Source organism: Phyllostomus discolor, chromosome X (genome assembly GCF_004126475.2).
Source record: "Phyllostomus discolor isolate MPI-MPIP mPhyDis1 chromosome X, mPhyDis1.pri.v3, whole genome shotgun sequence".
NCBI lineage: Eukaryota > Metazoa > Chordata > Mammalia > Chiroptera > Phyllostomidae > Phyllostomus > Phyllostomus discolor.
In genome coordinates, this window is record NC_050198.1 from 6443776 (window position 1) to 6468277 (window position 24502).

The window sequence follows — 24502 nt, forward strand, 5'->3', positions numbered from 1 at the left end:
GGAGGTAATTAAAAGAATACTGTTCTTATCTGGAATCAATCTAAAGAACACAGGTCCCATCTCCAGAAAGGTTAAGTCAAACAATATGATGTCAATTCTACAAATCCCCTACTAAGGATGTAGAAGAAAACCAGCATGGGTGTTTGGGTTATATGTGAACCATACCCCCCTTCTGAATCAGTGGACCTTACATCTAAGCTGGGATCACTTAACAAATATTACGTCTACTACCTACAAGTTCCTAAAGTCAACATTATGGTTTGCCTATCCAGTTATGGCTCTCTATCTCATTACCTGTATCTGCACTATTTGTATTCTACATTACAACAGCAATGTAGGAGTTTACCAACATGTCCCTCATCAGAGTTTCCTATGACAATCCTGCTCATCACTTTGCTCATGAGATGAAAAACTACACATCTTCCTCATGCAATTCCCCTTTGTATGTGGGCAGAAAAAGAACATTGGATTTTTCTTCAGGTATGAATGTAGAACTACACTGCTACTATAACAGGTTAATTTTGGAATTATAACTTGAAAAACTTACAGGATAGTGTAACAGTGAACAAATGTAGAACAGCTGACATTCAAACACTTTAATCACTATAGTCGGTATCACTTGACTCCGACTTTATTGTAGTAGTTATCACTTCGGATGCCAGCGACTCACATGTCAAATCCCCGTGCCCACCTCTACAACTACCGTTGTGGCAATTGATAGACTGCATACACAACTTCCAGTCACGTCCATTTTCTGACAGATCACATTTCGGGAAGACGTCTTGGAGAAATTCTGGTGGTAAAGTCCCAAAACATAAATTACTAAGTAATCACTTAGAGAAATTAATTTATTCAACCTTAGTTCTATTGCTATATCTGTCAAAGGGTCATTAGGACTTTAATTAATTAAAACACATGCACTATAACTATTATTAAATTAGCTTAACAAATCTTTTCATCTAAGAGGATAATAATGTGAAATAGCACCATTCTTACATCATGATAGAACAACAACATCCCATGATCTTGCTACATAACCAGCATGGAAATCCTCTGCTGCCTTCAGTATCCAATGTAAACTTTTCTTATTCTTCAATTTATCAAATATGCTATGCTATTCGTTATATCAAATGGAGACATGCCAAGGCTTTGCAACACACAAGAGGCTGCAGTGTGTTTCATATTTTAGAGGCAAGAAGCTATAACTGTTAAATTTGGTACTGCTGCTTGGTTTATCACAGACAAAAGGAATGAGAGTGTTTAGATCTTGCAGTTAGGGCAGGGGTGTCAAACTCATTTTCACCAGGGGCCACAACAGCCTTGTGATTGCCTTCAACGGGCCGAATGTAATTTTAGGACTGTATAAATATAACTACTCCTTAGCAGTTAAGTGAGAGGTAGGCACTGCGGCCAGGCAGAAACAAGGTGCTGGGCCAGATAAAACAAGGTGGAAGGCCAGATTCAGCCTGTGGATCTTGTGTTTGCCACCTGTGAGTTAGAGGAAAACTTCCATAAGGGAAGGTGACGGAGCAACACAGCTCAAGGAGCACTCTTAGAGAAAGTGGAAGGACAGGCAAAGGGCAAGGTAGGGAAGAGAGGTGTTAACTTCAAAAGCAAAGCTGCCTCATTTACATTTTTGGATCACTTTCTAAACACCTTTGATCCCATAGGAAAGGATGTGGTGATAATTACAGGCCAGCATTAGTTGCTTTTTAATAGGATTTGCTTATTAACTTCATTTGCTTTTTCTACAGGATTAATAGGCTGGGAAATTAACAAAGTTAAAAAGCTTTCATATCCAAAGGTAAGTGGTAGCCTGGAAGGAGGCTTATAGTGATATGTCACTGGACTAAGTATCAGGCTTTATCTCGTTGAACATTTTTACCAACAAAAAACAAGTTACAGAAAGCAGGTTTGTCCCATCATCCATAATAGCAAAGCAATGACAGATAATAGACTGGAAGACAAATAGAGCAACTGTGAAGCTTTCAACAGGCTTCAATGAGGAGGCTGAATTGGTTGGTGTTTCCCAAACTGTCCACTGAAACACTAGATACAAAAACAATTTCTTGGGGTTCAGTTCGATTGTGCAAATGATAAAAGCTACACTTCAGAGTTAGTCCCCACTAAACTCAAGTCTGGGTTAACTTGAGTTTATCTGAAGTTAGTCACCAAATCAGATGGTGAAAGATTAGGAATTTATTTATATGAGGAATCACCAAAGGAAATGGAAATATTTAACTATTAAAGTGTAAGATTTAGTGGGGAAAAGTTGGGAATAACACTCATTCTCCAATTTTCATGCTTCCACACAGAGGGATCTCTACATTAGAACGTTTGGAAGAACTAAGCATGTATAATCAAAAATAAAGCTGATATTTTTATCTCCACCTCCAGATCCCACAGGATCTCACTCTTGGTTCTGAATTGAAAGTAGGGGTAGAGGCTATATTTATTACTTTCTGATGATCCAGCAGGAAGTAATAGCTATCTTTAAATACTTGAAGGCCTATCATGTGAAAAGTAATTGGATCTACCCTAAGTAGCTCTGGAAGTAGAACAAATATGTCTCACTTGAAGGCAGATAAATTGTGAGCCACTTGGAGGAAGATCTTTCTCATCACTTAGAGACCATTTAACATGCAGAGAGCTAGCCCTGGCTGGGTTGCTAAATGGCTTGGAGTGTGTTGTACATCAAAGGTTGCAGGTTCAATCCCCAGTCAGGGTATATACCTAGGTTGTGGGTTTGATCCCCAGTTGGGGGGTGTATGGGAAATCAATCAGTCTTCCCCCCCTCTCTCTGCCCCCCCCACTTTTCCTGTTTCTAAAATCAATAAACATATCCTCAGGCAAGGATTTTTAAAAAACACTCTAAAAATATAAACAAACAAACAAACAAACAAACAAAATTTAGTGTACTGCCATCAGTGGAAGTGTTCAAGCCAAGGGGAGGTGACTACATGTCAAAGCTGAGATAGGTAAGCTTACCATGCTCTGGGTAAGAAGTTGTTTTAGAGTACCTGTAATATACACCTCCTATTGCTAATATTTTACAGTTCTGCAATACATAAAAATGGATGGGAGGGCATAAGGGTTGTTCACTGATTGCAAATCTGCAGCCTACTAACTTTCTCCATATAAAGTATTCTCTAAAGAGCTCTTAAATGATAGTGAACTCTCGCCAAAAAGCATCAAATAATAGTTTCTAATAAGAAATCAATACCTTTGGCTATTTACATTCTAACCTTTGACTACTAATTTCCAGAAGTGGTCCCCCCAAGTAATAAAATCTTAAGATAAGGAATTATATTAATAGAAAAATAAACTATTTATTCAATGGGACACCAATCAGCAGTTAAAATGCATGAAGTAGATATCTAAAACATAATGTCAAGTGAAAAAATTCACTGAAGGATATATACTGTACATCCCATTTATGTACATTAAAACAACTAAAGAACGATATCACGTATTAGTTATGGGTCTATTAACACAGGTAGAAAAAATATAAAATATGCATGGGGACGATAGGTCCAACTCCAAGATTGTGATTACTTCTAGGGAGAAAGAGAGGACAAAGAAATGATGGGATGGAGTTTTAATGATATCAATAATGATTTATTATTAAAAAAAAAAACTTGGACCAGCCCTGGCTGGTATGGCTCAGTAGATTAAGCATCGGGGTGCAAACCAAAAGGCCACCAGTTCAATTCCCAGTCAGGGCTCATGCCTGGGTTGTAGGCCAAGTCCCCAGTAGGGAACATGTGGGAGGCAACCTATGAATGTTTCTCTTGCACATCAATGTTTATCTCCCTCCCTTCCCCTCTCTCTGAAAAATAAAGAGGGGAAAGGATGAAGTCAAGCAACATGTGCAAGGGACCTATGGACAAGGAAAATGGGGTGGGAATTGTTTTGGGAACAGGGGTTAGATAGGGCAGGGGAGAGCAACTGGGAGGAAAATGGGGACAACTAACTGAACAACAATAAAAAAAGAAGTGAAAGCTACAAAAAAGAAGAACTTTTGTTAAGTCATGATAAAAGAAATGTGATTTACTAGGAAAAACAATCTTAAAAAATACTTGGAGCACAAAAAGCAAAATGTTTATATCTGTACTCGTTAAACAGATGTTTATTATTTTACTACATTAGTTTCTGTAATTTCTTTAAAAAATATTTTATTGTCATTCTGTTACAGTTGTCCCCACTTTTCCCCCTTTGCCCTCCTCTACCCAACCCACTCCCCACTCCCACAGTCAATCCCCACACTGTTGTCCCTGTCCATGGGTCATTCAGACCTGTTCCTTGACTAGTCCCTTCCCATTCTATATGTTTCTGAGAGATTATACTGGACTAACACTTCTAAAGAAATGTTGGAAGTCATAAAGCCCAGTCCTTCTACGAGTCAAGAAATCTCTCATATCTGATCAGTCAGCATTTGCTTTAAGCCCTGTCATTCTCCAAGTTCATTTTCTCCTTACATTAAAGTAAAATATGCTTTCTTGTCACCTTCTCCTCCTTGAACCTGGCTCTGCCCCCAGGATAACAATGATTCTACTGTATTCTCTCTGCTGAAATAACTCACATGGCTGCCTTTCTTCAAAGGACTACTCTTTTAAGTCTCATGGGAAATTTGTTAAAATATGCCCTATGTGGATAGTATTTTGACAAAGTCATGCTAAATATTTCTTACTGCAAAAGACATCTTGATTTGTAATATAATTCAATTAAGAGATAAAGTGAAATAATACTTTTAGTCCACTTTAAGGAATTAATCTAGTCTAGATATTTAACTATAAAAGTTATTGTTTACTCCTCACTTAAATTTTTTTCATTACAAAGACTATTTATTCTATAAACACTTTCTTTCCAAATTGGTTACAAACTCTGTGTTCTTTTTTTACTTAAGGTAAGAGGAACTGGGTTTTGTTTTTTTGCCCTGAGTGTTAATTCAGTGATATTCAAATTGCAAACTGTGACCAATTACTAGGTCATGACATCAGTGATAGCAGCACTTTCAAAAATGCAATAGAAGGGAGGAAACTGTACTTGAACAATGATTAAAATAAAATCTTAAAAAATGCAATAGAAAAAATAGAATAGAATGTAACTCTTATAGAAAGTGATTATTTTTTGTGAAAATTTTACTTCAGTTTTTAAAAAATCACATACATGTACTGAGTTACAATGTAACATGTATTTCTTACTATGGGTTACAGTAAAAATAAAGTTTGAAAACAATTGGATTAGATGCTTAGCAAATGCTTAAGAAAGGTGCTATAAGCCAGGTTTCTTTAGCTTAGACTGAAACACGAGTTTTGTTCAAATCTGTTGGATGTGAAATGTGTGATAATGAAGGTAGGAACCAATTGAGATCAGGCTGGGGCTCAGAACTATGTATGCTGGGTACCCGCAACACAAATAAGAACTATTTTGTTTCCTGCTTCATCCAAATGTAAGATTTCAAACAACTGCTTTTGGTAGCTTTATTTCTTCATCTATATATGTTGCAAATCAAGATTATACCATGTTCATGCGCATAAGAAAAAAACTGGCAAATTAGCCTGCTGTGCTATTGTTGACACTTCTACAAATTGACAATACCCAGCAGCTTCGACCTTGATCCTCAGTAAATGAAGGTGTTCGAATTTCCAAACTCCTGGCAGTCCATACCAGGGAGCCACAGTCAATAATGCCTTCCTGTTCTAATAATGCCATTCAAAACAGAGCAATTAGCCCTGAGCACCCAAATGCAAAAAAGAAACACAATTCATAAACCTGCTCCCTGTTATGTGCTAATGAGCCATATATAAGAGTTCCCTCTCCTCAGAACACACACAGACCGAATGGATTTTTCTTTTTGCCCTTCTCTACCGCAATTGGCACTTATTCTCACATACTCAGTAGGTACAAACCTCGGAGAGCATTGATCTTATTGAAGTTAACAGCACATATGCCATGCCACAGATTGCCACAGACATCACTTTTTAGTAGGACTTCCTCTGGAAACAGGTGGCTCATAAGGTATGTGGCTGACATCTCTGGGGAAGCCTTCCTTTTTGCCACCATCAATACTGAATGTGATAACTTTATATTTCTACTTGGATTTCCTATATAATCTAGAAACAAAAGAGAAAGATGTCAATTTTTGTGGCAGATGTTAGGCTCATGTTTTTAAACAGGCTATAACAGAAAGGCGTATTCTTCTGAATTTTCAGGTTCAAGAATTTGATAGGCTAAAAAATGAAAGCTTTTAAGTTTTTAGTGTATCATGAGACAGTGCGAGAAATGAGATAGGAATCACTGCTGGTGTGATTACACGTTCTCTGTTGGCTTAAGAGGACAAGTCAGTGGTCTACTACCGTTTAGGTCAGTTTTACATTATATTAAATAACAAATTCTAAGTCATTTTAATGCCTTGTTTTCCTTCTTACAAAAAAAAAGCCTTTTCAAAAATAAGTACCATGATTCTTACTGAAACGTTTACAAATTTTAAAATGCAGGTTTTCTGTTCAGTATTAAACTCCTTTAAAAATCAACAAACTCACCTTAGATATCATATTTTAGATAACTTATTTGAACTGAAAATTAAATTTTAAGACTGTTTTCATTTCTCAATTTTATAACCTAATCATTACCAACTCTCTTCAATCCACAGTGATTCAAATGAACTATACTTGAAACATATTGTATGTTACATATAATAAAAAAATTATTTATTAAAAATATATTAGAGAAATATAATCCAATTCATATAAGTCAAGAACATCCATCTTGTAACATCCATCATTTAATGGATGGCAGTATAAATTGTCGAATCCCCCAGACCCAATATTTACCAAAAGAGATGAAATTACTTAAAAATTTACTCAGTGCATCTAAAGATGTAACTCTGGAAAATTAACTTGGCAATATTAATGAGGGGACAGAAAAGAGTTAATGTTCTTTAACTTGGTAATTCAAACTCTGAGAACCTCACTTAAAAAAAGAATCCACCCTGGTACTGTTGCTCAGTGGATTGAGCTCCAGCCTGAGAACCAAAGGATCCCTGGTTCAATTCCCAGTCAGGGCACATGCCTAGGTTGTGGACCAGGTCCCCAGTAGGGGACATACAAGAGGAAACCACACCGTGATGTTTCCCTCCCCCCTCTCTCTTCCCCTCTGTCTAAAAATAAATAAATAAAATCTTTTTTTAAGGTTCTATTTATTTTCAGAGAGGGGAAGGGAGGGAGAAAGAGAGGGAGAGAAACATCAATGTCTGGCTGCCTCTCACGTGGCCCGCACTGGGGACCCAGCCTGCAACCCAGGCATGTGCCCTGACTGGGAATCGAACCAGTGACCCTTTGGTTCACAGCCTGAGCCCAATCCACTGAGCTACACCAGCCAGGGCAATAAAATCTTTTTTTAAAAAAGAAAAGAATCCAAAATGTGTAAAAACTTACACAAATGAAGTTGAGGGCTTATGGCAGCATGATTTGCATGACTGATAATCCCATCCAAAAAAATGCAACAACAAAAAGAGGAAAGTAGTTAAATAAATTATGGTACACTTACTCTAATATTGTATACCTGTGGAATGTTATATATCTGTTAAAAGATTGGTGATTCTTAAGGAAACACACATGTCATGTTTTAAAAGAAGAGTTATTATATGGACACCATAATATTTTAAAAGACTCATAAGAAAAAAATGGAATAAAATTAACATATCCACAATAGTTTTTTAAAGTATCTTGGTCTTCCCTCCTAAATATCTTCCTTTCTTTTAACATAAAATGGTATAATTGACTACACAGAAACTGGGGCAGCTACCTGGCTCACAATGCACTTAGTTGCCCCATCCTCTGGTTCTAGCTAAGTCAGGGTCAGAGACCTATGACCCAACCTCCCCAAATCAGATTATTTTTCCTGGGAGGCTGAACAGTGAAACAAGAGAAACCTAGAACCTAGATATCATGGAAGCTACAGACAGAGAGCCCCCCATTCTGGCTCCTGCCTGTGGCTCAGTTTGTTCTTTGCTTCTTTAAATCTAGGAGCTATTCATCCAGTGATTTTTGTTGTGGTGGTTTAATTTGGCTGAAGTCTGTTTCTGTCATGCACAATCTCAACAAATATAGTAGTTATATTATTTTTAAAGTGGAAAAACATACTATAAAGATGTATCATTTAAACAACAAGTGTTGGTGAGGATGTGGAGAAAAGGGAATCCTCATGCACTGTGGGTGGGAATGCACGCTAGTGCAGCCACTGTAGAATGCAGTTTGGAGTTATCTCAAAAAATTGAAAATGGAACTGCCTTATGAACCAGTAAGCCCACTTTTGGCAATATACCCAAAGAAACCCAAAATACTGATTTGAAAGAATATATGCACCCCTATGTTCATTGCAACATTATTTACAATAACCAAGATTTGGAAGCAGCCCAGGTGCCCTCAATGGATGAGTGGATAAAAAAGCTATGGTACATTTACACAATGGAATACTACCCGCCCTTAAAAAAAGAAGGAAATCTGCCTTTTGCAACAGCATAGATGGACCTGGAGAGCATTATGCTAAATGAAATAAGCCAGTCAGAGAAAGACAAATACTATATGATTTCACTCATATGTGGAATCTAATGAACAAAATAAACAAAACAAACTCATAGAGAACAGACTGACAGTTGTCACAGGGGAGGGGGTTGCTGGGCTGGGTGAAAAAGGTGAAGGGATTAAGAAAAAACAAACTCATAGACACAGACAACAGTATACTGGCTACTATAGGGAAGGGGGATGGGAGAGGTAGAAGAGGGTACAGGATGGATAAATGGTGATGGAAGGAGATTTGAGTTGGGAAGATAAACACAATACAATATACAGATGATGTATTATATAATTGTACACCTGAAATTTATATAATTTTATTAGTGAATTAGTAAATATTTTATTAGTGAATATAGCGAAAAAAGAAATGAAGTTGGAGAAAAATAATTTTATATGAATAGTTTCACAGGTAATGTTCTACTTAGTGTTAACATAGGGGACAGAGGAAAGACAGAAGATAGTTTTGCTACATCAGGTGTTCCTAAGTCCCAGAGTTCTAGGGAGGGGTCATTGGGAAGCATGAGTCACCTAGAAAACTCACTGCCACTCGACACTAATGAAGCAGGGTGCATCTCCAGCATACAGCTGGCATGAGAGTACAATGTTCTGAGGAATGGGATTCATTAGTTCATGTAAAACCTTTTTATAGAACAATGTGCTCAACAAAGAGAGCAAGACCCCTGAATTGCCTCTGTCTCAGCCAGCTGTACATCCTTCATCTTTACTTGCAGAGCAGGGTGTCTAACCTGAGAGTTCACATGAGTCAAAGGAGTTGGCTGAGAACTGCTTTCCAAAAGAAAAATAAGATTTCACTTACTATTAAAACTACCCTGGCTGGTGTGGCTCAGTGGATTGAGCACCAGACTGCAAAGCAAAGGGTTGCTGGTTCAATTCCCAGTCAGAGCACATGCCTGGGTTGTGGGCCAGGTCCCCAGTGGAGGGTGTGTGAGAGGCAACTACACATTGATGTTTCTCTCCCTTTCTTTCTCCCTCCCTTTCCATCTCTCTAAAAATAAATAAATAAATGAATAAATAAATAAATAAATTCTTTTTAAAAACTATCAGTCTCAGAACTAGTTATTTATATTTCAATAACTCATTAATATAAGAGATTAAGTTGTTTAGATTTCTTATTATGAAAAATTTCAAACATATATAAAAGTAGAAAGACAGTAAAATAAGCCCCATGAAAGGATGAGCCAGATTCTATATCCAGAAAACATATTTTAAAACTCACCCAGCGCTCCGCAAGGTATGGGTAAATCACTAGTGGAAGGTTTTTCAGCTCCTTCAGGGACAGCGCTGCTGTTTGGCTGATAATTCACCCTTGCTCTTGCTTCTGAGACAGCTGCTTGCTGCGATAACTGGGAACTACCTTCACCACCATCACCATACCTATTATTGTTCAAATTTGCAGATGCTGGTATATTGGGGTTGGTGGTGACAACAATTTCCTGGTGAAACACAAAATTGCATCTATAAACAAAGTCCTATAGTGAGAAAGTATGGACATGCTTCATCATCTACCCAGGTCCCCCAGGCTGGTAGGGAAGTAACTGTCTCTAATAAGACAAGCTAAAACCCAAAGATATTGTGTGCTATGACCAAAAACTATGGGTGTAGATTACTCCTCAAGCTGCCATGACTGTTGCCTCTTGGGGACTTGGTAGCTGTAGCTAATGAACTGAATGATAATTGCTGGCAGAAAAATAAACATTTCATGAATAAATGAATAAATGAGTTTCTTGAAGATCACAACTTCTGTTTGTTTTTAAATGTTTCTTGTTTGTTTTCTCTTTCCCCAATGGCTTTCAACTTTGGCTACACAAACGAATAGTTGAATTACCCTAGGGATCTTTAAAAAATAAAAGAAAGCTCTCCTTAGTTTCACTCTCAGCAAATTCAATCAGAACTTCTGGTGCAGGGAGTGAGGGAACTCAGGAGTTAATATCTTTTAAAAAGTGTCTCATGTGATTCTAGTATGTACCCAGGGTTGACCACAACTACCATAGGTCAAGGCTTTTCAAACTCCAATGTGCACACAAATCAGCTGGGGGTATTGCTAAAAGGCAAATTCTGTATCAGTGAGTCTGGTGTAGAACTCAAGACTGAATTTCTCACAAGCTTTCTGGTATTGCTCCTGTTGGTCTGTGGACCCACTTTGAGTGGCAAGGACCTATCTTACTCCTAGCCAAGTACACAGCAGGCAGTTGGCAGATGCTGCTTCTCTTCTGATATCTAAGCAAATGTGAAAATTACCACTTTCCAGGCAGTATCTTCATTTTACATTCAAATGTTTAGGGTGTAATTTTTGTAGGCTATAAAAGGGAATGTGAAAAATAAGCAAATTTGGTTACAGATGGTGCTTGAGCTATCACTGAATTCAAGTCATTCACCACAAAAACATAAGCTCAGCTACAAATATTCATGGCAAATAGTTTCCATAAAGTTACTCTAGAGACACAGGAGTGACTAGATATGGTAAGAATAAAATGGGGTTTTTAGAGAGGTGGGTGGAAATTAGGAATTGTTGTTAAGTTCATCAGGAGAAGGCAATAGATATGATATGTTTCCCTAATGGCCCATTCATGTTAAAAAATCTCTAATAGATTTTGAATATAGAATGGATGAGAGGGAAGCCAGATTCCTGTTTACCATGTAACCATACAGAATATAAAATATCTGTGATAGTTTAACCTCATGGCATGCACTATTCTCACTAAGTTCTGCCATTACTGAAGGTGAAGAAGTAATAGCACTTTCCTTTTCTCCTGTGCCGTCCTTAACTATCACTAGCACAGCTAAGCAGGTACCGCTTACTGCTCAGTGGGATACTGAAAAATATTTGTCAAATATCTTTGAAGCTGAAATTTTTATAGTATAGCCTTTGGGTTCAAATATACTAACTATAACCTTATATTTGATATATTTTTATATTTGGGATATTTTATGGAGCATAAATAGCAAAGAGTGAAAAAAATAGGCAGTATGCTTTTCAGAGAACATACCCTGCCCCTAAATTAAATAAATAAGATTTTGACCACATGCCTGAAATCCTGTGTGTTGTGCTTTCGGTTCTGGAGTTGTATACAGTATGCATTTGTACAGCAGTGACCATATTTAGATGAAAAATAACTTACTGGTGTCCCTCTGATTGTAGATCCTAAATAGCGGATCAGAGCATTGATATAGCTAAGACAGGTTCTCCACTCTTTTCCATTTTCACGCAAATCACGGTTGGGAAAAACTGTTGCCAGAAACTCTGCAAGTAACAGAAAACATTCATGAAAATTAGAAAAAAAAGTTAACAAAGAAACTGACAAGAAAATTTTTATTTAAAATACTGAAATTTTCTATTTTAATTGTCATTCTTTTTTCTAACTCTTTCTGACTGGTTTGAAATTCTACCCAAAGAAGATGCTTTCCTGAATATCTTATTTCTTCTAATGTGAGATTTCTAAAACACTGACCATGGGAGCCAGTAATGAGGTTTTGGTACTTAAAACAAGTATGTAAAAAAGTCAACTATTTCAGGGTGCTAATGACATTTAATGACCGTATGCTTAAGTTCAAACTAAAAATAAAAGGAAACCTGTAAAGAGAAAGTAATATTATTGCAAATATTATTATACCATGGTTTATTTGTGCACATTACGTGTCTATTTTCCCCATAAGCTATTCTCTCTGCCTAGAATACCCTTCCTATTTTCTTTACCTAGGTAAGGAATCCTTCCAAAGCCAGCTCAAATGCCTTGCCCTTAGTAAGCCTTCCCTGATGCCCTCAAAGTAGTTGCTCTGCTCTCAGAGCTTCCACAGCATTACCATGTTGGATTGGAATTGATTGTTTCCCTCACCTTACCCCTTTCCAAACTGTGAACTCCTTGCAAGCAGAAATACTTATCCTTATATCCTCAGTGCCTATGAGTTCTAGGACCCTAATACACATTTCTGGAAGGCAGGAGACTACAGTGGATTAATCATGAGATTCTACCTCTGTGTTGCCAGTTTCTAGCACTGAAATGTGTTTTATTTTCCCCTACTCATTTTTTTGGCCTTTTCTTTGTTTTTTAGTACCAAGTTTCAGCTGAAGAACTGACTCAGTGCTAAACATAGAAACTATAATTAATAAAGCCTATTTTATCCCACCAGTCTATTGACAAGTTTTATTCTTTAGAAGTTGATACCCATTACATACTATTAAATTGTATAATCTGGCTCAGACAGGTGAAAAAATGAACAGTTCTAAGATTTACCAACACTTCATCATTATTTCTTCAACTACTAATAACATCTATCAAATGACCAAATGGTGATAAAACAAGATTCCATAACACCTTTACATACCTCTTATCGCAGCCAACTTGTTTGGATCTAGGGGTTGGCGGTTTCTAAGATGTGGTTGGTATGGATTGGTACCTACTGAGCTGCAAACCAGGACTTCCTTGGAGAACAAAACACGAGCCAAGTAGCGGGCTGCATGCTTAGGTTCAGGCTTTCTTTGTGCATTCATCAAATGCATCTTAAGAATTATGACATTTCTTTCTGGATTGCCAAGATATCCTTTAAAAATATAGGGAACAATAAATATAGGGAAAAATATAGGAATAATAAAATCCTTGTTTTTTTTTCAGGCAAGGCTACCATGAAAAGTGCCCAAGAAATTTAACCTAACTAATTTCTAATTCACAAGTTTCTACTTGGGTGAATTTTTTCCCTATAATTATCTGTCCTTTTCCTTAAATGAGTTATTCAATTCTATCTGTATAATTGTTAGCATTTTTCATCTTTTATAATAAAGTCTTGAGTTTATTATACTTTAACTAATCTGTTGTCTTCAATAAATTCAATTCTTAGGCCACAGATACACATGTAAACATGTTGTTCTGAGATTTCATCGCTCCCTTTGATACTCTTAAAGTAGACTCAGAGCTATATTACCGAGTAAGTATATGTTTCCTGAAGATGATTTGGAAAGTATGGGTGAGTACAATTAAGAAAACTTAAAACTAGCTAGCATATCTACTATATAAAAGGCACTTATGCTGGATATTTTTCATCTATAAGCTCAGTTTCATCATCCTAACAACTTAATGCCACTTAGTTATGTGAGGAAATTAAGGCCTAGAGAACTTAAGTTATTTGAACAAGATCACACTGCTGGGTATAGAGCCAGTTTTTTTTTTTTATCCTCAGCCAAGGACATGATTATTGACTCTACAGAGAAGGAAAGGAAGGGAAAGAAAGAGAGAGAAAAACATCAATGTGAGAGAGAAACATCAATTGGTTGCCTCTCTACATGCCCAGACCAGGCACTGAACCCACAACCTAGGCATGTGCCCTGACTGGGAATTGAACCTATGAGTTTTTGGTTTATGGGTCAATGCTCTAACCAACTGAGCCATACCAGCCAGGGCTATAGAGCCAGTTTTAATAGCTAACTCTGTCTGTCTATAAGACAGGTACTCTGAACCATTAATCTTCTGCTAATGCCTTCTATTATTTTCTACTCCTTTTTTAAACACAAAATTGAAATCATACTTTATATATAGTTTGAATCCTGATTTTTCTGTTAATACTATATTTTGAGCATTCTTCCATTTTCTTTTGTTTTATATTTCCAACTCTGCATCCCTGTCATCATGATTTTCCTGCTAGGTGACATTTATGTTGCACTTACACTCTGGGAATTGTGTCAGGAGCTTTAAATGAATTATCCTATATGATCCTCCCAATTCTGTGAAGTAGGTACTACAGTTTCTGTCACTTCACAGATAAAGAAACTAATATTTAGGTCATAGAAGTGGCTGAAGGTGACATGGGTTGGGATTTGAACCTAGGCAGTCTGACTCAGAAGTCCATGTTTTACTGCTTCACATACCATGAATATACCAGCAGTTACTTAACTAATTCTTTATGGGTGCTTATTTGTCTGTTTCTAATTTTTCATTATTCTATAAAGCACACTCATATCAAAATTTTAATACAAATATTTTTTAAAGTTATATATTTGGACAGAAGTGGGATTACTGAGTCAACTGGCATAAATAATTTAAAGCACAATTTTTAAAGTTTCTCCTAGTATGGATAAAAAAGTAATTTAAAAGAAAAGGGTCTCTAGGGTAAGAATCACCAAACTGCAATCCACAGGCCAATCCCACCACCAGTTTTTATAAAAGTCATATTAGCACACAGCCATGCCCATTCATTTACCTATATCTGTGGCTGTTTTTATGCTACAGCCACAGAGTTGAGCACTTATTAAACAGACACCAGATGACCCATAAAGCCTAAAATAGTTACTATCTAGCCCTTTACAGAAAAAGTTTTCTGAGCCCTGTGCTAAGATATTAATAAGAGATCAGCTATTTAGAAATAGATACACAAACTATAAAATATTAAGGAGGCTTGCCTTTGGAGGCCAGAAAACATGGTGTCTCTTCATCTCTGCCACTGTGGCTTGGCAGGCAATACAGAAGACTACTAAGGAACACAAATTTTAAAGTCAGAGAAAACTGGTTTGGAGTTCCAGAACTACCACTCACCAGCTCTGTGACTTTGGAAATGAGGGTAATAAAAGCACCAACATCATGGGGACTATTAATAAAGAAAAGGCATATCAGTTGATTAGCACAGTGCCTTGCACATAATGTACACTCAATAAAAGTTAGTCATCATTATATCACCTAAAAACAGCAGTCAAAATAGAAAATGAAAAAAAGCTTCCATTAGCTTGTATCAAGAATGTTGAAGAATATCGGTTAAATATTACTATTTGTAATATGCGTCATTTCACACTCACCAATATGTAAAGAGATGGAGTCAGGTGATAAGGAAGAACCGTGGCTATTGTCATTTTTCAATACAGTTGGGGAAATCATTGTTCCATTGCTATTTCCCATGCCATTTGCTTTTACAATTACACCAAAAGGCAAAAGTGCTGAAAGAAAAGAACTCTCAACTGTAAATGTTATATCTAGCAAACTATTCTTCAGGTATGAAGGGGAAATAACACATTCTCAGACAAAAGAAAACAAAATGTGTTTGTCCCTAGCAGACCTACTCTTAAAGAATGGGTAAAGAAGGATCTTCAAACAGAATGGTTATGATGACAGAAGGAAGCTTAGAGCACTGGAAAGGGAAACAGAACAATATAAAGAGAAATATGCATGCAGAGAAACTCAATCATTCATACGCTGAAGGTGAGAACAGCCGCACTAGAAAACAGTTTGGCAGTTTCTTATAAAACTAAACCTGCAATTACCACATGGCACAGCAAGTCTCTCTTGGGCATTTATCTCAAAGAAATGAAAGCTCACAGTGACACAAAAACCTGAGTGTCATGCTAATACATGAGTATTCTTAGCACCTTTATTCTTGAGTCAAAATCTATAAATAACCCAGATGTCCTTCAACAGGTGAATGGTTAAATAAACTGTGATAAATATGATACCATAGAATATTATTCAACACTGAAAAGGAATAAAAAAACAGAAAGAGCAGAAATATGGGTAAATATGATACTATCATGAATTTTATAAATCATACGTGATAGCTAAAACAAAAATAAAAACACCATCTGACACCTAAACGATAATAATTAAAAGTAAGGGTGGAGAAGGACCATGAGTAGATTAAAGTTTCATCATTTAATGCTAAGTGGTAAAATTTTAATAGCAGTAGGGGTATATAGTAACATCCACAGTGACCAGTAGGAAAACTGTACAAAGCAATACAATCAATAACATAAATAAATCAAGATGGAATACTAGAAAATGTTCAGATAACCCACAGGAAGGCAAGAAAGAGAAAGAGAGGAATGACAAACATGGAAAACAAACTCAAAAATAATAAAATGACAGACTTAAGCCCCAGGATATCAGTAATGTACCTTAAATGTAAACAACTCACTATATCAATTAAATGGTGACAATTGATAAAGTAGATAAAAAACAAGACCCAAGAATATGCTCTTTACAGGAAACTCTACAAAATCAGTGACATAGGTAGATTGAAAGTAAAAGGATAGAAAAATATTTACTATGCAAATATTAATCAGAAAAAGCAGAGTAGCTATACTGATAGCAGATAAAGCAGACTTCAGGGCAAAGGAAGTTACTAAAGGCAAAAAAGGATAAGTGGATCAACTCCCAGGAAGACATAATAATCTTCAACATACCTAACAAAAGAGTCTCAAAACACATGAAGCAAAAACAGAAAGAGCTGAAAAGAGAAATAATCAAATCCATAATTACAGTGGAGAACCTTAACAACCCCCTCTCAGCAACCAATGGAAAACAAGATAAAAAAATCAGTAAGGATATAGAAGACCTGAAGAACACAATCAACCAACAAGATCCTCATCATAGAACATCCCACCTAATAAAAGCAAAATATATATTTTTGAAAGTCCATGGATCATTCACCAGAATGGACTACACCTAGTGCCAGAGAAAAAATCTCAACAAACTTGAAAGAAAGAAAATCATATAGAGTATATTTTATGACCATAATGGAATCAAACTACAAATCAATAATATAAAGACAAGAGAAAATCTTCAAACACTTGAAAATTAAACAACACATTTCTAAATAATACATATGTCAAAGAGAAAGTTTCCAGGCAATAAAATCCATTAAGACTTAATGACTTCACCAATCTGTATTCCTACCAACAATGCAAAATAAAAATGGATCTGCCTTTTGACCCAGTGATCCCACTTCTAGAAATGTATCTCAAGGAACCCAAAATGCTAATTCAAAAGAATATAAGCACCCCTATGTTCATTGCAGCCTTATTTACAATCATCAAAATATGGAAGCAGCCCAAATGTCCATCAGTAGATGAGTGGATAAAACAACTATGGGACAGTCACATGATGGAATACTACTTGGCCATAAAAAAGAAAATTCACCCTTTGCAACAGGATGGATGGACCTGGAGAACATTATGCTAAGTGAAATAATCCAGTCAGAGAGAGACAAATACCATATAATCTCACTTATATGTGGAATCTAATGAAGAAACTGATCTAACAAGCAAAACAGAGGTAGACTTATAGATGGAGAGCAGGATGACAGTTAAGGGCAGTGGCAAGGTAAGGGGATAGAGGCACTAAGCAAAAAGGAAAAAGGACTCAAGGACATGGACAACAGTGTGGTGATTGCGGGGGGGGGACAGAGTATAAGGGAACTAAATGGTAATGAAAAAATATAATGCATTTTTTTAAACTAAAAAAATACTTAATGACAATACAACACATCAAAATACACGATATGCAACTAAAGCAATACTGAAAGTGAAACTTACAGCACTAAATGCTTACATTAGAAAAGAGAGATCCCAAATCTATAATCTAAGTCCCTAAACCAAAAACTAAGAAGAGTAAAATAAACCCAAAATAAGTAAAAGGATGAAACAATAAAGAGCAGAAATCAATAAAACAGAAAATATGAAAACAATGGGAAATCAATGAAGCAAAAAGGGATGTCTCAAAAAAGATTAATAACAGGATATCACTAAAGATTCGGCAGCCATTAAAAGGATAATAGAGAATACTACAAACCAGTTTACATGCATAAACTTAATACCTTGGGAAAATTAACAATTTCTCCAGAATTACAACTGTCAAAACTCAACCAATGGACTTCCAGCCAAGACGGAGGCATAGGTAGATACATTGTGTCTCCTCGCACAACCAAAATAAGGACAACAACAATTTAGAAACAAAAAACAACCAGTACCAACAGAAAATTGAACTGTATGGAAGTCCAACAACCAAGGAATTAAAGTAGATATATTCATCCAGACCAGTAGGAGAGGCAGAGTCCTGAGGCCAGGTGGAGAAGGGTCGGGGCAAAGCAGTGGCTGGCAACCCTGGGAGCGCAAGGTAGCAGCTGGCAGACCCAGTGAGGCAGCGGATTGTGGAGGGGTGCGGTGCACAAGGTGGCTGGTGGACCAGGCAGACCCACATTTGCACAGATAAAGCAGGTGAAACTGGGAAGCGGGACAGATCATGCAACCCAGGGCCCCACCATGGGGAAATAAAGCCTCAAAACACCAACTGAAAACACCTGTGGGGGTTGAGGTGCCAGGAGCAACCTCCAACCTCACAGGAGAGTTCATTGGAGAGACCCACAGGGTCCTAGAACATACACAAACCCACCCACCCGGGAATCAGCACCAGAAGGGCCGAATTTGCTTGTGAGTAGCAGGGGAAGTAACTGAAATCCAGCAGAGTGGAGCAACCGTCATTGTTCCTTCTCAGACCCCTGCCCCACATACAGTGTCACAACCCAGCAACATGGGTTGCCCCGCCCAGGTAAACACCTAAGGCTCCACCCCTCATTACATAACAGGAGCATCAAGACAAAAAAAATAATGGCCCAAATGAAAGAACAAATCAAAGCTCCAGAAAAAATACAACTAAGCAATGAAAAGATAGCCAACCTATCAGATGCACAGTTCAAAACAGTGGTAATCAGGATGCTCACAGAATTGATTGAATTTGGTAGCAAATTAGATGAAAAAATAAAGGCTATGCTAAGTGAAATAAAGGAAAATGTACAGGGAACCAATAGTGATGGGAAGGAAACTGGGGCTCAAATCAATGGAGTGGATCAGAAGGAAGAAAGAAACATCCAATCAGAAAAGAATGAAGAAACAAGAATTCAAAAAAATGAGAGGCTTAGGAACCTCCAGGACATCTTTAAACGTTCCAACATCCAAATTATAGGAATACCAGAAGAAGAAGAGGAAGAGCAGCAAGTGGAAAACTTATTTGAACAAATAATGAAGGAGAACTTCCCCAATCTGGCAAAGGAAATAAACTTCCAGGAAGTCCAGGAAGCCCAAAGAGTCCCCAAAAACTTGGACCCAAGGAAACACACACCAAGGCACATAATTACATTACCCAAGATGAAAGAGAAGGAGAGACTCTTAAAAGCAGCAAGAGAAAAGGAGACAGTTACCTACAAAGGAGTTCCCATCAGACTGTCAGCTGATTTCTCAAAAGAAACCTTACAGGCAAGAAGGAGCTGGAAAGAAGTATTCCAAGTCATGAAAGGCAAGGACCTCCATCCCAGATTGCTCTATACAGCAAAGCTTTCATTTAGAATGAAAGGGCAGGTAAAGTGCTTCTCAGATAAGGTCAAGTTAAAGGAGTTCATCATCATCAAGCCTTTACTGTATGAAATGTTAAAGGGACTTATCTAAGAAAAAGAAGAAAATCAAAACTATGAACAGTAAAATGACAACAAACTCACAACTATCAACAACCAAACCTAAAAAAACAAACAAACAAACAAAAAAAAACTAAGCAAACTTCTGGAACAGGAACAGAATCACAGAAATGGAGATCACATGGAGGGTTATCAGTGGGGAAGGGCAGGGGAAGAATGGGGAAAAAAGGTACAGGGAATAAGAAGCCTAAGTGGTAGGCAAAAAATAGAAAGGGAAAGGTTAAGAATAGTATAGGAAATGGAGAAGCCAAAGAACTTATATGTACAACCCATGGGCATGAACTAAGGGAGAGGAATGCTGGAAGGTGGCAGGGTGCAGGGCAGAAGGGGGATAAAGGGGAGAAAAAATGGGACAACTGTAATAGCATAGTCAATGAAATATACTTAAAAAAGAAAATTCCAAAGAATTACCACAAATGACTTCTAAAACTGAGCTCAGCAAGGTCATAGGATATAAGATCAACATTCAAAATTCAAGTTCATTTCTATATACTAACAATGAACATGTATAAACAAAAATTTAAAATATAATACCATTTATAACACCTCCAAAGAAAGTGAAATACTTAGGCATAATGTTCTGTGGATTATACAACATCAATGTCAAAACCTAGTTGTGATATTTTAGTATATTTTTGCTAAATATTATTATTGGCAAAAATTAGGTAAAGGTTACACAAGACCTGTCTGTATTATTTCTTGCACTTACATGTGATTCCGAAATATCTCAAAGTGAAAATTTTAACTTTTAAAAAACTATCACTAACAATATTAAGAATATCAATGAAACTAGATTAAAGAGTGCTACTTATATGTATTATTTTGAGCTTACCATAACTAGGAGTGATGACGAAAGATTTTGTATCTTGTGCACTGCCATTTTCCACTGTTGAAGTTGCAGAAATCACTGTCTCAGACCTCACTTCTGTGTTAGAGTCTGTTTGAACAACATTTTGCTAAGTAAAACATTTTAAAGTGCTAAAAGACAGATTCTCGACAGTAATTTTTATATAAGGAAAAACTATCTTTCAGGAATGAAGGAGAAATAAAAACATCTGCAGACAAAGGAAAACTTAAAAAATGTCACTGGCTGATGTATCCTTAAAAATGGCTAAAGGAAAATCTTCAAATAAAAAAGATATAATGATGGAAGGAATCTTGGAGCATGAGAAAAAAAAAGAAAAAATAGAAAGGGCAGAGAAACTTGATTACTCAAACCTGGCTGGTGGGAATGTAAAACAGTACAGCTACACTGGAAGACAGACAATATTTTACAAAACTCTACTTACCATTACCATAAGACCCAGCCACTGTGCTCTTGGGCATTATCCCAGAGAAATGAAAAATTGATGTTCACACAAAAACCTGTACACAAGTATCCATAGAAGCTTTACTCCTGATAGCCAAACTGGAAACAGCCCAGATGTCCTTCAACCAGTGAACAGATAAACAAACTATAATACAGCCATACCATGGAATAGTATTCAGCAATAAAAAAGAACTACTGATATTCACAGCAATTTAGATGAATCTCCAAGAAATTATGCTGAATGAAGAAAAGGCAAGCCCAAAGGCTTACATACTATGTATGTTTATTTATATAAACCTTTTTAAATGACAAAATTACAAAGAAAGAAAGCAGATTAGTGGTTGCCAAGGGCAAGGGCAGGGTAGGGTACAGGTAGGAGGGGGAAGGGTGAAAGGTGAATGGGCAATAGGTGAGATCCATGTGGTGATGGAAATATTCTGAATAGGGACTCTAATGAAGGATATGGAAAGCTACTCATGTCATGAAAATTATATAAAACTGAATATATGTACATGCACAAACATAAACACACATAAAAATACAAATAAAACTAAGAACATCTAAATAAAATCCGTGAACTCCATCAATGTCTCTATCATGGTTGTGATATTTTACTGTAGTTTTACAAGATGTTATTCAGAGGGGAAACTGGGTAAGGTATACACAAGATCTCTCTGTATTGTTTTTTTTTTATTTACTTATTTTTAGAGAGAGGGGAAGGGAGAGAGAGAAACATCAATGTGTGGTTGCCTCTCATGCACCCCCTACTGGGGACTTGGCCTGCAAGCCAGGCATGTGCCCTGACTGGGAATCAAACTGGCAACCCTTTGGTTCCCAGGAGGGTACTCAACCCACTGAGCCACATCAGCCAGGGTTCTGTATTGTTTATTACAACTACATGTGCAGTTAAATTTTTCTCAAAATAAAACTATTAATTTTAAATTAATTAATTTTAATTAGTTTTTATTAGTTAAAGCTACCACTAGTTTCACATTAAGTATGTTAATAAATCTAAATTAAACAGTGCTATTTGTAATATGTATCATTCCAAACTCACCAACATTACAATGCATGACGACATGTGGATGATCTTGACCATTGTTATTTCCCAGTAGTGGTGCATTACTCATCACCTGAATGTTCTCTCTCTGGTTGGTTTCTGCTTTGACCATTTCTAGAAGGAGAACATTTTTCAAATGCTGTAAGGAAAGACTCTCAATCTCATATTCTATATCCAATGAAACTGTCCTTCAGTGGTGAAGCAAAAATAAAGATAATTACAGACAAAAGGAAACCAAAAGTATTTTTCACTAACTGATTCAAGCTTAAAAATGGCTAAAGGAAAATCTTCAAACAGAAAGGATATAATAGAAAAATTATGGAGCATCAAGAAGGACAAAGAACAATGAAAAGAGCAGAAATATGGATGCAGAGAAACTAGATCACTCATACATTGCTGGTGGGAATGGAAAATGATACAGCCAAAGTGGAAAGCAATTTGTCAGTTTCTTCTCAAAAACTAAGGACACAATTACCAAAGGACCAGAAATTGCAGTCTTGGGCATTCATCACAGAGAAAGGAAAATTGTGTGCAAGAATGAAATAAAGCAAGATTAAAAACTATTACGAATATTTGTAGCATCTTTACCCCTAACAGCCCAAAACAGGAAACCCAGAGGTTTTAAACAGGTGAATTAATACACACACCATGGAACTTCCATACCATGAAATACTACTAAGCAATAAAAAACAAGGAATGAGTGATATACACAACAACACGAATGGTCTCCAGGGAATTACACTGAGGGAAAGAAGCCAGTCTCAAATGCCACAGGATCCATCTACATAACAATGCTGAAGGGTCACATTATAGATCTGGAGAACAGCTTTGTTGTTACCAGCAGCTAGAGACATGGCAGGGAATGGGAGTGAGGGGGAATGCCAACCAGAGGGAGGTGGATGTGCTTATAAAGAGCAATATGAGTCATGGTGGTGATGAAACTGTTTGGGGGCTTGCCTGTGGTAGAGGACATATGAGAAAATTGTATAGAACTGAACACACACATCAACACAAGTGTAACTGGGGACATCTCAATAATATCTAGATGGTATGTCATTTATTTTGGTTGTGATAATTTTCTACCATTTTATAAATTCTTACCATTGGGGAAATTTGAGTAATGGGAACAAAGAATTTCTCTGTATCATTTATTACAACTGAATATGCTGCTAAATCTTTCTGAAAATAAAAACTTTAGTTAGAAAAAGCTACCACTATCTTGGCATTAAGGATGTTGATAAATCTATATTAAATATGCTACCTGCCATAGGTATTTCATTTCTAACCCACCAAAACTGGGATGAATGCAGCAACATAGTGAGGAAAAGTTTTGGCTACTGTTTTTTTTTCCAATAAAAGTGGACAATTTGTTGTCTTAGGGCTCTTTACCAAGTTGGTTTCACCAACATTTCTATAAATAAAATATTTTCAAATACAGAGAGACAAATTTCACTTGATCTTAGCCGAAAGGCCGAGAAGCGATCAGAGAGACAAATTTCAATGATGAATTCCATATCAGGTGAAACTATCCTTCAAGAACAAAGCAAATCTGGGACAACATGGATGGACCTGGGGGGCATAATGCCAAGTTAAATAAGCCAGGCAAAGACAAATACTGTATAGTATCATATATGTGGAATCTAAAAAGAAAGTCGAACTCATAGAAACAAAGAGTAGAGTGGTGGCTGCCAGGGGCTGGGAAGACAGAAAAATAGGGAGGCTGATAAAAGGGTGCAAACTATCAGTTATAAAATGAAGTGAAGTCTGAGGGTGTATAACATGGTGACTATAGTTGATAATGCTGTACTGTATAATTGAAATTTGCTTAGAGACTAGAACTTAGGCATTCTCAGCACAAAATATAAAAAGGTGAATATGTGAAGTGATGGATGTGTTAATCAACCCAATGTTGAGAATCCTTTCACAATGTACATATGTATCAAATCATCACATTGTACACTTTAAATATATTACAATTTTGTCAATTATCCCTCAATAAAGCTGAAAATTAATGAGCACTCAAACTGTTAAAAATAATAAAAGGGAAATAAAGACATTCTCACATGAAAGCAAGCTAAAAGTATACATCATTAGGCAGTTTACACTTGAGAATGGCTAGAGGACTATCTCCTATCAGAAAAGAATGGTGAAAGAACAAATGCTGGCGCATCCGAGAGCAGAAAGAACGATGACAGCAGCAGAGATATGCATATGGAGAAACTGGCTAACTCACATATCACTGGCAAAAAGTAAAAGGGTAAGCCTCTCTGGAAAACCATGGGTGGTTGTACATAACACCACACATGCTATTACCAT

General features: G+C 36.7%; 1 protein-coding gene across 1 annotated transcript; it reads right to left on the bottom strand.

Annotated features, from left to right (window-relative positions):
• Positions 1–596: 596 nt before the first annotated feature.
• On the bottom strand, positions 597–21143 carry BEND2 (BEN domain containing 2). Its single transcript, XM_036016844.1, has 7 exons — positions 21107–21143; positions 20650–20754; positions 12924–13139; positions 11720–11841; positions 9817–10033; positions 5913–6116; positions 597–793 (listed from the first exon to the last, which is right to left on the bottom strand). Exons 1-7 carry the CDS (start codon positions 21141–21143, stop codon positions 597–599), a joined length of 1098 nt encoding a protein of 365 aa, XP_035872737.1.
• Positions 21144–24502: the final 3359 nt, after the last annotated feature.

Excerpts from the sequence above, each read along its gene's own strand:
- BEND2 (XM_036016844.1), bottom strand. The coding sequence starts at position 21,143 with ATGCCCAAGAGCACAGTGGCTGGGTCTTATGGTAATG. Across the intron at positions 10,034-11,719 it reads CTACAATCAGAGGGACACCA|GAAATTGTTGTCACCACCAA; the intron begins GTAAGTTATTTT and ends GTGTTTCACCAG. Across the intron at positions 6,117-9,816 it reads CATACCTTGCGGAGCGCTGG|ATTATATAGGAAATCCAAGT; the intron begins GTGAGTTTTAAA and ends TTTTGTTTCTAG.